The following is a 16,335-nucleotide window of genomic DNA, read 5'->3' on the forward strand; positions in this document are numbered from 1 at the left end:
CTTTAAACAAAGTTTTCATTTTTGTCTGGGAGTTACACTGCCAAAGTCTCTTTAAGAAGTTTTGTTACAGTCAGCCTAAAGGGAACCATGCTGATGATTAGATCCCTTTGAACATCTCAAAATCCATAAGACTATAAACCACTCATCTAAAGTAAACAAGAATTGGACCAGTATCTGTTGTTCTTGGTGTACCAAGTTGTGTGAGTTTTAAGAAATCCTATTAAAATACCAGATGAGATTTGGATCTCTGTAGCCATATACTAAATTGCAAAGCTAGAGCGTAGGACAAAAGGTCATTGTTTTGTTTAGTATTATGCATTCATCCGACTCTGAATATGTATCCTGCTATCTAGTTTAAGTCATTTAGAGTGTTTATCCCATATTTACAACTTAAACTTTATTTAATAATGCTATTATACATACTGACTTTTTGTCAAAAAGACCATGATTAAATGTTATCTTTTGTGTGTGTGTGTGTCTTCTTGTTGCTTGTAATGCTCTGCAGAAGTTTTAAAATGTGTTTCTGAGGGCATGAATATGAGGAATCTTCTTTCTGTGTTGAAATGTAGATGTATAATGAGAGCTCATGTCTTCTTTTAGTTAATTGTTGTATTTATCAGGTTTTTTTAGATTAGTATCTCTCTTTTTCTGCACTTTCCAAGTTCATGTACTGCATTTACTTATGAGTCAACAAAATCTTATACTCAGCTGTGGCCAAGTTGTTGTTTTAATTTATTGTAGCACTGATCTTCATTTTAGCTGTGTGGATTATACATAATATATCTACTCTTTCACCTTAAAGAGAGTTGAGTAACTTGCAATCCAGTTTACCAATTGCAGCACTGCAATTAAACATGTATGTGGACAAGTATAATTTTTTCCAGCCTCAAACACCAAGAAAAAAGCCAGTATAGCTTCTCCAGCTCTTGCTCTTGCTAAAACTTTAACTAGGAAGAAAATAGGATTTCATCTCAATCTTCTATTAAACTAATAAACTAGGAAGAATTAAGTTATTCTGATGATTACAATTTACATCTATTAAAAAGTCTCTCCTTAGAGCTATGATGTTGCTTTTGGGCAGTCTGATGTGTTGCTCTCAAAAGAACTGAAGCTGCTTTATGTGGGAGCCTTATTTTATATTATTTCTTATTGTTTATAGTATTTTTACAACCTTTCTGTGAGGAATTTGATTTTTCTGAATCCTGTGCCTAAGACAGAACGATGCAATCTAAATAGTCCCTTCTGTTTTAGAGAAATAAGAGCGGTAGGCAAGCTTCTCCCGTCCTCCATATGAAAAGCTAAAAAAGAGCTTTCTGCAAATACAGTGTTCAATCTCTGCTTGTTTTCTAAATGTCAAACTGCAAGACGAGTTTATTTAAATACTTTCTTAGTGTTACTTGTTGACATAGCAGTTGTCTGAGTTCCCATCAGGGTCTCATTTGATCACTGGTAGGAAAGGTGTAAATTAGACAACAAAAAAAGAAAAGTTGAGAATCTTAGAGCTGGAACAGTTTTGGTGGCCTATAAATACTTGTCATCATCAGTTTCACACTCTTGGGACTTGGCTGAAACATGCTTTTCATATTGAACTAGAGACTAGATTGAATTAAATTTATATAATCTTTGTTGACTGCATTGGAGCGTTGTAAAGGTCCAAAATGATTGTAAGTAAGTTCATTCAGGTTTTCCCTATCTTGCTTTTAATTATGCTGCATAATGTATATATACATTCACATATCTGTCTATACTGATAGATCAAGTGTGTGTGTATGTATGAATGGGCCTATATGAGTTACAGCATAGGTGCAATAACCTGAGTCTTGCCACTTGTTTCATACTCCTGGTGAATCTGCCAGCGCAGGTGAAGTTTTGTCTTGTGTTATGCAAGACATCAGCCCTAAATTCCCACCGTCACCCCAGGTGCTCTTGTGGCTGACTTCACCTGCATCATGGGCTTTCCAAACCACCCCGTCTTCTCCACCACTGCCAAAGTATCACTCCTGCCCGCTAAACCAGATTTCTTCTAGGATAGGGATAATGCCTACATGGAGAAAATGTTATTCTGGGAATCTGGTTTCTCTCTCTTTTTGAATATATTAAATCTGATTTTTAAAACAATTGTACAGAGATTTCAAAGAATTGTTTGAATGCTCTTGATTTCTGAGGTAGTAATCAGTTTAAGTTTCTCTCTCTTTTATTTAAAAGTAAGAGTGAAAGTAAACTAGTGCCAAGTATTTTGTGCACCTGTAGACCTGTTTGTGACTTGACTGGAGAAAAGGACACTTTTCTGGTCTTGGCAGCTGCTTTGATCTAAGGAAGAAATAGCATTGCTTGGTTATGCAAAATGACATGTTTAGTTTTGTAAACCAAGTTTGTATTAATCTTTTCCTGTTCTGTTACAAAGCCTGCATTTTTCTTGGAAGTAATGGAGAATTTCATGGGGTGGGGGGAGGCAGGGAGTAGGGAAGAATCTCAAGAAACAGAAGTACACAAAATGAGAATAGAGGAAAAAGAAATGACACTTCAGTTGCATCTGAAATGAGAACAGGAGTAACAGTGTTTGAAAGAAAAATGCTCTAATGTTGGCTAAACGGGACTACTAGACCACAATATAACGTGATAGGAGTATGCTTTTAAAAAAAATAATTATTTCATCAAGCAGAACTTACTTCATAACTGGTTAAAATGTATCGTGCTTTGTAGAAACAACAAATATTGCTCTGAAGACTTAAAGTTATATTCATATGATTTTAATTTTGTGTTTCATGTGTTCTTGTTTACAGACCAGTCTTTCCATATGGGGATGGGGAAGTCTTGGCCTTGTGCTTTTCCTAGTAACTTTTGGACCCTTTGCTATATTTTATTTTGCATTTTATATCCTCTGCTTTGTGGGTGGGTAAGTATACTACTTAGTGTTTTGTGTAATTTACTATGCAAGTAAAGTTTGAATGTGTTTATTACCACATAGTTTGCTCTGAAAATCTGAAATTAATTCTTTCTAATTAGTACTTCCATATTTGAGCGGCTCTTCAAGAAAAATTTTGCTCTTAAAATCTCAATTTTATCAAAGGTTAATGTATTTATTTGTTGCCCAGGCAAAAAAAAATCCTGGCTTAAAAAGGAGAAAAGACATCTAAGATGAGCATATATTTAAACTTTATTGGTAGAATATTAGTTGTTTTGAATGAGTCATTAACTTTAAAAATGTTATAACATTTGAGAGAAATTAAATATAATCTCTAGCTATTTATGTCCAAGGGTGCAATCCTTTTGAAGAAGGGAAGCACCTATCCCCTTGTTGCCTCTTCCCCTTGCCTCAAGTTGCCGATGTATGTTTGAAGTTAAAACAGATTTTAGGTCAGAAAAAAAAGAAAAAAAAAGCACTTTGGTTGTAACTTTTTTCCACAAGAAGACTGAGGTTTCTAATAGAAAAGTGGTAGATAATAAAAAGAAACTGCGAACTTGTTAATCATTAAAAAACCTGAACAACAACACTACCACCATCCCCCTCACTTCCAAGCACATAAGGATGTTAGTTTCTCTGTAGAAAGTATGCGTGGCTGGCAGATAAAGATAGCTTTAAGGGAATCAGAGTATCAAGTGAATTTTTCTTACGCGTTTTCAAGTTACTAATAATAATTTTGTGTAGTTTTTTGTGATTTGTGGGTTGTTTTGGTTTTTTTTTTTTGGCCTGGAGTTGTTCAGGTAGAGATGACCACCTCCCTTCTTCTGTATTACTGAGCCTCTGGAATACTTAACAAGAATGGTTCACAGTTTGGGAATTAAAGCCTTCAAATGGCATGTTTTGCCTTGGTTAGGAACTTTATTCTAATCATATGAGTATCTAATACTAACACCAATCTATATTAAAAGAATGTGTTATTTCAGTGCGTTTCAAGCATGGAATAACTTTGAGTTCCTGGGGTCACAAATGTTGGTTAGTTGGCCTTAACGTTGAATGTTTTGAGATTTGTGTAACAACAACAAAAAAGCTATTCTAAGGCTACTCTGAGCAGCAATAGCTTCCTTTTTTTATATTTGACTTTTCAAAGGCTACATGCTTTCATTATGCTATAATTGGCGCAGCCATTAAGTTTTCATCTATTTCTTGGTAAAACTAGCTTTATGCTAATGTGTTTTTGTGCCCTAGTGTTGTTGGCTGTAAATAAATTATTGCTGTTGTAGCAAGGTTGAACTTTTTGTAATGGTTGTTTTTTCCCCTTATGCCTTCATTATCTCAGAGAAAACAATAATAAAATAAATTACTTAACTATTAAGCTCTTAATTTAAATATCATTGTAGATAACTAATTTCTATTCTAACATTCTTTTAAAATAAATGGTCCAGGAATGCATTTATTTAGATTTTATATGCTGTATTAATTAAAGCCAAAACAACAACAAAAAAACCCCTTAACCCTCCAAAAAACCAACACCGTGACTTCGGTTATCCTGTAGACTTTTTCCTTGACTCTGTTCCTATGCAGCCTGTCAGGACTACTTTTTTTTCTTCCCAGTTGAAAATTTTCTTACTGCTTGTCTAAACATATGCGATCGGTAGTTATGTACTACAGTTACTGCATCAGTTTCTTCCTGGTTTTTAGATTATGCCATAATGCAGTGGCCTAAACGTATCTTTAAAGAGTTTACCGCTTCATAGCGTTGAAATGAAGAATCCTTGTATAATTAAGACCAGAGCAGCTTGCATATGTGTACCCCTCTTTGCATGTGCTGATATTGGTGAACACAGGTTGCATACCATCACAGGTTCTTCTCACACAGCAGGCTGTCCTATATAGATCTTCTGTATGACATGAACATATCATATGAATATATCCTGTACTGATAGTACAGGACTGGGAAGCGTCATACCTAATGTTGTGTCAGTTATTTTGAGTGGCATGTTACACTGTGAAAGAGCACTTTACTAGAAGGGTAAACAGTCAGAATTGTCATATATTGTCATCTTTATAACTTGCTGTGAAATGGTTTTTGGGGAGCAGGGAAGATGCCTTTTGCTCTAGACTGTCTTTCTTTTTCCTTTTTAGGGGTTTTGTGGTTACTCTTTTATTTGGAAAAAGTAACTCAGAAAAGTACCTTGAGCAGTGTGAACATTCGTTTCTTCCTTGTACATCAGTGGGCATCCCTAAGGTAATGAGAGTTTACTGGTCTTAACCTCTAGATCAGATTTTATAACTTTGAAAATTAGAATTACACTAATAATCTAAGAATTGTACCCATTTCCCATGTAAAAGAGCATGCTTTTATGTTTTGAGCTGCAATATGCAAATGAAATGCAAGACTTTCCCTTTTTGAAATACAGGTTTTTCAAGCATTTATGAAAAGTTTGTTTCGGGTATTGTTTCTGGCTTTCTTATGAGAAATGAGTAAGATGTAACTGGCTAATATTATCTGTGAGGGAATTACTAAACCATTCCTTTCTAGGCTACTTGTCTGTGAGTATTTTTGGCAGGAAAAAAATCTTGCTTTTTTTCTTGCAAGATTGTCATGACTGCTTAGGGTTCTTCCACTGGATCTGTAGTCTTTCCATTTTTGATTCTTTTGATTGTTTGTGGTCAAAAAGTTGCTTGCCTAAGAAGATTAAACTATAATAAAGTCTAGATTTACAGTACTTCAGGGCTGTAGAAGTTGTTATATTTGGCTTTCCTTAAGACCAAGCAAAAATCCTGGAAATGCCTAGATAAATGTGGGGCAGCAGTGGGATTGCCTTCTCAGCTTTCTTTTTCTGAATTCTAAATAGACACATCATTTCGGTTGATAGACCTAACTTCAGGATTCCCAATTGGATAAATCTGCATGTGTTTAGTACAGAATAAATTCTTAACAGCCAAGAGGTAGAATTTCTAGGAAATCCTGGTTTATGAACTGATACATCTTGGCAGCTAAGAAGTTTAGAGGTATCTTGGTCTAATTCATCTGCACTCATCAGAATACTGAAAACACTTCAAACCAAAGATTGCTAGTTATGTTATATTTTAATCTCTCAGTTGTTTTGACTGAAACATCCTGCCCTTTTAGCTGTCAGGTCACTATACTTGATGTTCTCTGTGAAAGGGGGGCAGGCAGTGTTCAGCTTTCTTACCAGTAGTAAGTAGTAACTTACTTTGTAATTCAGCAGTATGTTTTCTGATCACAGAACTTCTTCTATGACTGGTTCAATTTTTTAAGTGGCATTTTCACTTAAGTCTTTGAATCTGAGATAATCTGAACTGTAATGTCATGTCGCTGGTCCAAATGAAAAATACAATGTTGAGGGCTGAAAAAGGGCAAGACAGCAATCAACTAATGATTCTGTTCTGTTCATGAAACCTCATTTTAGGGGACTCAGGTTCTTGGTGCTATATAGATTTTTAGTGCATCTGTTATATGGATTGTGGAGTTTTGCTTATGTCTTGTGTTTTGAGAGGAGATTTACAAGAAGTTTTACTGTATCTTAAATTTTCAGTGTATTACTGAAACCTTTTTTAATTACTTTTTTGAGATCAGTACATATGTAAGCTCTGGTTGCTTTATAAAAGAACAAAATGTTGTGGGGTTTTTTTTTTTGCATAAACCTTGCAAATTCGGTAGTTTGGCTTCTGATTTAAGTGCAGATTATTGACACATCACTTTTCTCAGCTGACCTGTCTTGACTAATCTCTGGATTTTTGTAGTACAAAGGTATTTATTTTTAGCTGGTTTACCAAATGCTGTTTGAAGTTGTTCTCCAAATAAAATCTGTTTGTCTTCTGTAATAACGTTTTGTATTTCTTCTTCGCCACTGTATTGAAATAGCATTAGCTAGTTTAGCTGAGTTTTTCAGTAGCAATGTAAGAAGAGTCTTAACCAAACCCAGATGTGTGGTTTGCTTGGGATTCCTATTTGCCATTTCTGTATTAAATTTCTGCTGACTTATCTTTATTGGACAGTAATATTTTTAACTTGAAATCATTTTCACATTTAAAACCATCATGGCCCTCAGTGGTCTTGAACAATGAATATTCTTTTCAAGTGGCTAGTGTATAGGTTTTGCTTCCTCCATGAACCAAATACAATCTGAATTCACCTTAATATGAAATTATTTTGTGATACTGTATTTTGAGAACTAATTGATGATATAGGTTCTTTATAAGAAACTCGTTTCCCCAAAGGCCGTCACTTTTATTGATCGTTTTGAGGGTAGTTTTTTAGACTAATATGGGTGTTCAAATCCTTGATTTTAAAGAAATCAGTTATAATTCAGAGCATGAAAACTGTGGATGGTAATAATGTGTGTAGAGTGTACCAGACTCTTAAGTTACAACACAAGATTTGGTGCTGGTATGTTACCTTGGTTGCTGCTTAATTATTCTTATTAGCAAATATATAATGAATGCCTCATTAAGGAGAATTAAGTTATGTAAGTTTGATGGAAGATTATGTACTTAACTGCTAATTTTTTTTTGTTTGCATAAATGTAGGGAGGTTAAAAAAAATTAGGATTAAACTAGCTTTTCTTTTTGCCAGGTCTGCTTTCTGTAACTTTTGTGTTAGGAATGTACTCAGTGATGCTATAATGCTCTATCATACCCAGTTGTCTGCAGTTTTATATTAAATTAATATTGAATTACAGGCAAGTTTAGAGTCTTCTGAACTGTTAACTGGAGTGCTATTTTAAATCAAAATTATAGATTCAATCTGACTATAACAGAAGTGTGGAACGTGCAATTATTATCATAATTGGTGTCTCTTACACTTTATCCAAAAGACAAAGAGTTTCTGTAGGCTGAGTACAATATTGCCAAATTACTCTAAGATTACTCTGATAACTTACAAGTGCTAGTTGCATATTTGATCCCTGACTAGTCTCTAAACGTGTTTATTTTGAGTTTCTTGGTCATATGTTGTGTTATGGATTTGATGCAGATATGTAAATCCCCTTTGTCTTGACTGATTTATGTGATTTGGGAAATGGTGGCACAGTCCACATGAGGCCTTTTCCACATTTAACAGTTACCTAGCAGAGGTTCCAAAAAAGACTTTAAAAATACCTGTTAGTGCAGCAAAGCAAAATTCTGAAGTCAACTTAGTCACTGCAGTCACATGCTTGTGGAGCCTGGTTTTCTTTACTCTGTGTTGCATCTTACTTTGTGGAGTGTATGTCCCATGTTCCTCAGAAGTCCTTCCTACCTGCTTAAAATGAAGTAGGTGTCAAATGTAATGATAACAAGTGATACTAAATTTTCCTAACTAATGATTTAATATTGGTAGAGTGTGTCAGGCTAATATTGTGTATGAACTGACAGTCAACTATAACAATTTTCTTCATGAGAGTAGGGTTCTTCCTTTAAGCCTGGCCTTCCAGACACTGACTTAGCAGACTGACTTAAAACTGACAATGATTTCCAAGTGAGAACTACTGTCAGCTGCAATGAAATAAAAGCCGATATTCTAAATTTAGATGTCTTCAGACATATCAAAAGCAAATGAAATTATAATGCATGTATATAAGTATTTCACTGGAGAAGAAAGCAGATGAAAGAATGACGTAACCTTGTAGTTGGCTCCACTTTGAACAGGAGGTTGGACAAGGATGACTTCCTGAAGTCCAGACCGAAACCTGAATCCTGTGAGCCTATGAACACTGAAATTTTTACCAAGTAACCTTGTGTATTCTGTGTGTGTGTATCCCTCTCTTCTGTCTGCCGTTTTTTTTTCCTGCTGCTTTTTCTTCTCTGTTTTCTAAATGTGGTTTAGTACATGCAGTCCTCAGACTTTAAAACTCTTAACAAAATGTTTGGCAATTTGAACTATGTACTTAGTAAAAATATGTAATCAATCTACTCTGCATTGTTTTGGTATTTTTTGACACTGTAAGGACAAAAATATTTTGCAAATTCATTAGCATGTAGCTGAAGTATTGTTTGAATATGAGTCAGCTTTATTCATATTTAAGCAGCATGGAACCATTCCCCTGTCTTCAAAGTTAAAAAATACAGAGTTTTTCAAGAAAATACTTCTGTGTTGTGATACAGAGCTGGTTAAGTAGGAGAGTGTTTTCTGGCCTCAGGTATTTCACTGCCATTCATTGTTAACTGCTTTAAATGAGATATACTTAAGGAGAGTCATGTGGAGTAGGCACATTGGACATATGGTTTATTATTTTTTCATGTATTGTTTTTGGCAGTTTTTCTATATTTCTGATATAGTCATAAATTTCTCTCTAGATCAAAGAATAAAATAACATGTTTTTTTTAATGATAGTGTAGGTTGTTGGTTTTTTTCTGGCAAAATAAAGGGGTTTATTACAGATTTCATCTCAAGTCTGTAGGAAGACACTGTATTAGTCTGCTCAAGGAAGCCTGATAAAGGGTGATCTCTTTCAGTACTGAGTTGCAAGTCCTTCTATAAAATAATTTTTTACCCCCTTATCAATTACTTTTTCAAGACTTGTCTGTCAAGTAGTGATGCTACAAAAGAGTAATTTTTCTCCTGGCATATAGAATAAACTGAGATGGATAAAGAAACAGAGGGGGGAAAAAAACCCAACAAACAAAAGCCAACTGAATGATTATCTGCCTGAGATTGCACAGGAAGCTTGTAATCAAGTATGGAACCAGAGTCTCGCCCACAAACTACCTTGTGCTGCTGTCCTGTCCTTTTTGTAACTATTAAGTTTTATTTCCTTCTGATCTATTATGTTAGCAAACTTCAACATTATTTACTATATGTTTACTGTATATTATGTATTTTATACAGTGAAAAATAGAGCTGCTATTGTTGACCAGAGAAGTTGTAGATGCCCCATCCCGGCAACAATCAAGGTCAGGTTGGAAGTGACTCTCAGCAACCTGATCTAGTTGAAGGTTGCTTATTGCAGGGGGTTTGGACTAGATGACCTTTAATGGTCTTTTCCAAACCAAACCATTCTATGATGTATGCTGATATCTTGTCCACTTTATAATAGGGAAAAGTTGCATTAAGTTGTTACCGGAAGTATAAATATAGCATAAACAGTACAGCTGATTTTTAATTATAACTAAAACCTCAAGGTTATGTTTCCTAATCTCTTTCAAGTGCATAGAAGAAATGAAACGTGAAGCTAGACCTATTAAAATTGACAGAAGACTGACAGGTGCAAATATAATTGATGAGCCTTTGCAACAGGTGAGTTCCGAGCAGGACTATTTAACCTATTTTTATTTTTTCTTGACTGTGTAATATCTGAGTACTTGAGAGACAAACAGAAGTTGAGATATTTTACCATATTTGAGTAGTAAGTGAAAAAAGATCAAGGGTGGGCCAGGATATTGGCCAATATTTGAGTCTATTTTCTGTATATTAGTAGTTTCTCAGCACAGTGGTGATGGATGCATGCAAACCAATTTGAAAAAGTGGTTCTGATATGTGAGTTGTATTGTTTCACTCACCATTTCATAATGGTGGGGGAGTACAGTTCACTATGTTAATCTTTTAAGACAACTGTTGTTGTGTGATGGGGCACAAAAATCTGTTCTGTGTATTGTTGTCTTCTGTTCATTAGTTCATCTTTGTTTTTTCCTTTCCAACCCCAGGTAATCCAGTTTTCCCTGAGAGACTATGTGCAGTATTGGTATTACACACTAAGTGATGATGAATCATTTCTTCTAGAAATCAGGCAGGCTCTTCAGTATGCGCTTGTTCAGTTTTCTGCCAGGTAAGATTATTTGTATTTACATCAGTGTGGACAAGTAACTCTGTGGATTGTATGGTAGTAGACAAATGATTATGCTCAGTCCATTTTACAGGAAGAACATGTACAATGTTAAGATCATAATCTAAGAACTACAGTCTTTGCTCTGATACCTTAATGAATGGAAATGATGTTGGTAGTTACGGTCTTTTGCAAAATACCTCTTCAAAATTTTGTTTAATGTCTAAAATTATCAAAGGTTTTTTTTTTCTGCAACTTAAACACTGAGTTGCATGAATCATCACCTTTTTATATGCAAGCTGTTTCATATAAACAGCCGGGTTATTCCCAAGGTAAGTCAGTCTGAAAGCCTCTAATTCAAACATCTGCATCAGTTCAGATAACTTTTAAAAGTGGCATTACTTTCAAATATGCAAGAACAATGAGTATTTTTAAAGGAAGGATAATGTAGGGAACAAAATGATATTTTGCATACGTAAATCTTTTTTAAAAACAGGGTTGATTCAGAACAAATGGCTGGTTTGTTAATTGTCCCATTTCTTTTTTTCTGCTGTTGCTTAATCAAGTAGTACAAAGTCAGGGAGTTTGTCTAGGAAATTATTTATCATCTTTAGTATGGCTGATTTCTCAGTCCAGGTACCGCATGCCTTTATTTACTTCTTTGTTCGGTAGTGAATTCAGAAATTCATCCCACTGTGCTGATTGTTACCTGTTTTCTCTTCAGAAGAGATTGTGGGTCACCTAAATATCAAAAACTTGTTAGCAATTTTGAGGTGTTGTTATCGCTCCCTCTGACTTGAAAGTGTAGCTTAGTGTGCTTTTCTGGCCAGAAAGGTCAAAGATGGAGAGTTAGGTTTAGTGCTAGGAAAATTGCACTGTAATATAATCTTACTGATTGTGAAATAATGAAAATTCTAGGAAACAGTGTTAATAATGGCGAAAACTTAAACTGTACCTTACAGCAAGTAGTTCTATGTTTACGTGTAATACATACGGCTATCCAAAGCCAATGGTTTTTTTCCTATTTGGTGAAGTTACTTCATTGAACAATATCAAGCTCTGGGTTTGTGTCCAAACAGGTTGACTTTGGGTGAATTTATTTTTTCACTACAGTACTACAGCTCTTCTTAAATAACCACCGCTCCTGTGCACTTGCGTTTTCTGTACTGTACAAATCAAATCCATTTCACAGGGCTGCAGCAGTCATTACTAAGAGAGAATGATCTAGTCTGTTTATAACAACTATAGTTGGATATAGCTTTAGCAGTCTTAGATTAATACCATCATCTCTAATTTCATATACCCTGTGAGCTTCTGGAGAGGATGAATAAAACGGGATTTTTTTGTTCTCGAGAGTTGTGCTTTTGGGAGAATGATGTAAGGCTGCCACCTAGTGTTTTTGTGTGAACTTGTTGATTGTGCAGATGGTGGATCTGGCTTTTTGATTTTTTTGTTGTTTGAGACAACTTGGCTGCTTATTTCCACATACAGATTTTGCAGTAGGCTTCCCTCTCTTCCAGAGTTCCTTATTTCTTTCTCTTTCTTTGAGCGAAGAAAGAGGCTGAGGGAACAAACGCAAAAAAGGAAGTGTTGTAGGAAGGATTCTGCTATAACAAAGTAGGTATCTGAGAGAATTCAGGTAGTGGAATACTTAGTGCAGAGTGAAAGCCATCACTGATGACTAGCTTCATTAAGCACACCTGTCTCTTCAATTTGTCTAATAAGGCATGGACATTCTAAGACTACCTTTGCATCTTTTTCATACCACTAAGGAAATCGTTTTATGCGGATCTAACAGTGACTGTTTACTGATGCTAAGCTTGATGCCTTGGAGATGCATGCTGATTACCTCTCGTATAAGCTGTGGAGTCAATTGTTGATAATGTTAGGTCACTTGTAATTTCAAATAAAACATGCATTTTCTCACTTATGCATATACTGCAAATTCAGAATAAAATGCTTTTGTTTAGGTGCCTTCCAAAACGGTAAAAAGTATGGCTGAAAAAGACCTAGGGAGTATTTTAGTTTTAGAGTGTAGACTGTTTACATCAGGGTTTTTCACAGATATTTGACAATGTCTTGAATCAGAACACTATGCCAGATACTAATGTTGACCTTAAAGTAATTCAAGCATAAATATTAATGTGGTGCGAGAGTGGTATTTTACAATATTTGATTTGTTTTCAGTGGATAGGCAATTAGGAGACTGATTTACTTATTTGCTTTACGTTGTTTACTGCCAGTGTGTTCTTGGCAGGGAGGAAGGAGAAGTAGAAATTTATTGTTGCTCTTTGTGTTCAGGATAAAAAAAATTCATTCTCATGGATGTCTTTTTCTGACAGGTCAAAGGAGACAGACTGGCAGCCTTATTTCACTACACGACTTGTTGATGATTTTGGCACTCATCTTCGAGTTTTCAGAAAAGCTCAGCAAAGAATAGCAGAGAAAGGTGATCAGATGAAAGGTAATGATTTAGATATTTTTTGTGTCTGAGTTTGAGTAGGCAGGTATCTTACATGTGTGAGATTTAGTTAGCTTTATTCTGTAATTCAAGTTTACTTTCAGGTTTCTAATTTTTTGTAAAAAGTATGTTTCTTTTTATTTTCTTTTGTATAGACCCAGCTGAGGAACTTGTAGATACATTCTTTGAGGTTGAAGTTGAAATGGAAAAAGAAGTCTGTCGTGATCTAGTCTGCACTTCTCCCAAAGATGAAGAAGGTCTCTCAATATTATCTCTGAAGTTATTTTAGTACCGCAGACTAAATTAAAATACTAAAATAGTGTTCACAGTATGAAATATAGTGAAATTTTAGCGTGTGACTTTCAACTATTTACTATACGTGTATATTTCCTCTAATTTGTATGTATTAATGCTATGGTTATAATGAAGTATATAGATAATTAGCTGTTCCTCTTTTCATTGGAAGAATTTTGCAATAGAAATATGTTTTATGGGAGGCAGGGGCAAGCTTGCAGATTCCTACTGCTTTTTGTTAAATCTGCCTTCTTTATCACTGCTCTGTAGTCTTCATTCAAAAATTCAGTTTATGTTTTTGGGTGAAATGTGGAGGAGGGGTAAAAACCCTGTATATATTTAATAAGGAAAACACATTGGAGTTTTTTTTTCATTCTTGGAATTTAGTTTTCTTTGTCTTGGTTTTGAGACTCTGAATCTCAGATTAACGTCAGTGCTGCTTATATTCAGCCTGAAAGGTGTGACCATGATGCATGGACTATAAGAACATGTGTGACTCTATTTGAATTTAATTGTAAGGATTTATCTGTTGTTTTTTATAATATCAGGTAAGATATGAATTAACATAGTATCAAATTGTTCTGAGTGGTTTTTGTTCTCCCCCTCTAGGATTCCTAAGGGATCTGTGTGAGGTTTTACTGTATATATTGCTACCTCCTGGAGACTTCCAGAACAAGATCATGCGATACTTTGTCAGGGTAAGTACGGACTCTAAAAGCCATCCCAATTCTTTGGTTTAATGCCATAAATTTTAGATCCAAACTGCTGCTCTTATTTTGTAAAATTGATCTAATTTAATACTAGGTTATTTTAAATGCAGTACAGTCTCGGTAAGTATGTAATAGCAGAGAACTTTGTGTGAAATGTTTTGAAGTTTTTTACTTCTAGCAACATTAGAAAAGTATGATAAATTGGATGTTGCTTTTCTTGAGGTATTAACATCTTCTAATGTTACTTGGAAGGCCATGTGCTGGTGCCTATTGAATGCTTTCAGTAATTACACATTTTTTTATTTAGCCTCTACCGAGTGATTTTTGAATTATTGCAGTTATTAGATTTATAAATAAACATATAACATGATTTATTATATTTTGTTTTTCAGGAAATCCTCTCCCGAGGAATTCTTCTTCCATTAATAAACCAGCTCAGTGATCCTGATTATATTAATCAGTATGTCATATGGATGGTAAGATTTATAATGTTTAAAATGAGTGGTATTTCTAGAATATTTTCATAGAAAGGTTTATTTGTGTTCCCTGTATTCATGGCAGATAGCAACCTGGTAGAAAAGTTGCCAATGGATATATTGGCAGAGATAGTGAATTTACAGATGTTATATTAAATTCTACATATATAATATTTTCATATGTATACACACATTTATGCTCTGTGTGTTACCTGCACAGTTTGGGGTTTTTTGCTTTTTACTTCTGCTAAGGAATCTCAGGGTGATTGTTTTAGAGATATTTGCGGTAACCCTTTATAATTTAATCAAATGTGGAGAAACAATGTCTTTACTTTGTACCTCTAATGCACCTGCAATAAAAAACCTCAGTCTTTTTAAAGTTGCAGTATATAGTAATACTAACATAAATATAATATTCACACATCAGAGTTACTGATTTTTTGCAAAACAAGTTAAAACTTACTCTTATAGTTTATCATCTCTTCTAGGTCATGAATCTTTTTTCCTTTCCCCCAGTTCTTTCTACTTCTATCCATGTATTTTAGTCATAGGATGTGCATTCAAGTACTATGCTGAAAATACCCTTGGATTTCAGACTAAAAATTCTTACGTATGGAATGAATTCGGATGTATGTGTACACAGTTTCCTTCAGCCACCTCCATTTCATGTAAAAGTTTGCACACTGCTTTTCTACAGGAACCTAGCTTTAATAAGAAAAAATACTGCTGCTCGTATGGACCAAGCTTTTTAATTTCTTTTTCCCTTGTCCTCCTACGCATGTTCTTTATTTGTAACTTGGCCTCATTCTTTATTTACTGAGCACTGCCCCTGGCTGCATCCAAAGATAGAATTCTGAGTTTTTTATAAAGCTTTCTGTTATGATGGTGATGTCCCAAATATTATTTTTTATAATTGCTTTCTGAAAGAAGGAAGTAAATGTGCTGGCAAAAAGATAAGGAGAGAAAATGCTTTCAGATTTAATACAAGTCCTTATGAAATGAGGTTTGTTGCAGAAATTAAGGTCAGAGGAGGAGATGACTAAAATCTGACTTCTTTTGGAACCTTTGACATAAAATGAAATTTGAATGAGGAATTTCCATTTCTGAGAAGTTTAATTTCATGTTTTTTAGGCACTCCACAGTTTGATACTAATTCTCTTGCAATAAAATACAGAGCTTCAATATAAAATTAGAAGTTAATCCAAACTTGTCCCTTTCCACTGTGAAATTCACGTTTTTACAATGTGTTTGAAGTTCAAGTGTTGCTTGCGCTACTTTGTTTGAAAGTAGATTTCTAGGAACGTTTTCCATTATCTTTGGTTAATGGTACCTAGTCTACGCAGTCTTCATTCTCTCTGCTCCTGCAGCTCACGTCAATGCACTTCTGCAGTACAGACTAAGTGTTATGTTGCCATATCAAAGTGAGCATTTATGAAAGATGTGGGTGAAGTGACTTTTTGCTTCAGATAGTAGACAGCGTTGGAACTCAATGCTACCTTCACCTGATCTCCATGCTGCATTCAAAACAGTTTCTAGTTATTCTTGGCAGCACAGCAGGCTTTCTTCACTTGCACAAGTACCTTTGAGTCCCTACAGCAGATTCACCCTATGACAGTACTGGGGAAATAGTATGTGTTCAAATGGTTTAATATAATTTATCTGAATTAGGGTTTCAGAGAAGATACTAATTCAGTCATTTCCTCTTTTCCCTTGCGCACCTCCC

The 16,335-nt window shown here is 34.8% G+C and overlaps 1 protein-coding gene across 1 annotated transcript in view; it reads left to right on the top strand.

Annotated features, from left to right (window-relative positions):
• Window positions 1–2,785: 2,785 nt before the first annotated feature.
• The window catches only part of SNX13 (sorting nexin 13), a 44,547-nt gene continuing 30,997 nt past the window's right edge, over window positions 2,786–16,335 (top strand). Inside the window, exons 1-8 of the mRNA XM_010138772.1 lie at window positions 2,786–2,896; window positions 5,048–5,150; window positions 10,056–10,145; window positions 10,553–10,674; window positions 13,014–13,135; window positions 13,288–13,389; window positions 14,036–14,124; window positions 14,529–14,612. Coding sequence (XP_010137074.1) covers window positions 10,068–10,145; window positions 10,553–10,674; window positions 13,014–13,135; window positions 13,288–13,389; window positions 14,036–14,124; window positions 14,529–14,612 — 597 coding nt within the window. The 5' untranslated portion in view covers window positions 2,786–2,896; window positions 5,048–5,150; window positions 10,056–10,067. The remainder of the gene's footprint in view (window positions 2,897–5,047; window positions 5,151–10,055; window positions 10,146–10,552; window positions 10,675–13,013; window positions 13,136–13,287; window positions 13,390–14,035; window positions 14,125–14,528; window positions 14,613–16,335) is intronic.

The sequence above is a fragment of the Buceros rhinoceros genome, unplaced genomic scaffold (genome assembly GCF_000710305.1).
Source record: "Buceros rhinoceros silvestris isolate BGI_N320 unplaced genomic scaffold, ASM71030v1 scaffold1726, whole genome shotgun sequence".
Taxonomy (NCBI): domain Eukaryota; kingdom Metazoa; phylum Chordata; class Aves; order Bucerotiformes; family Bucerotidae; genus Buceros; species Buceros rhinoceros.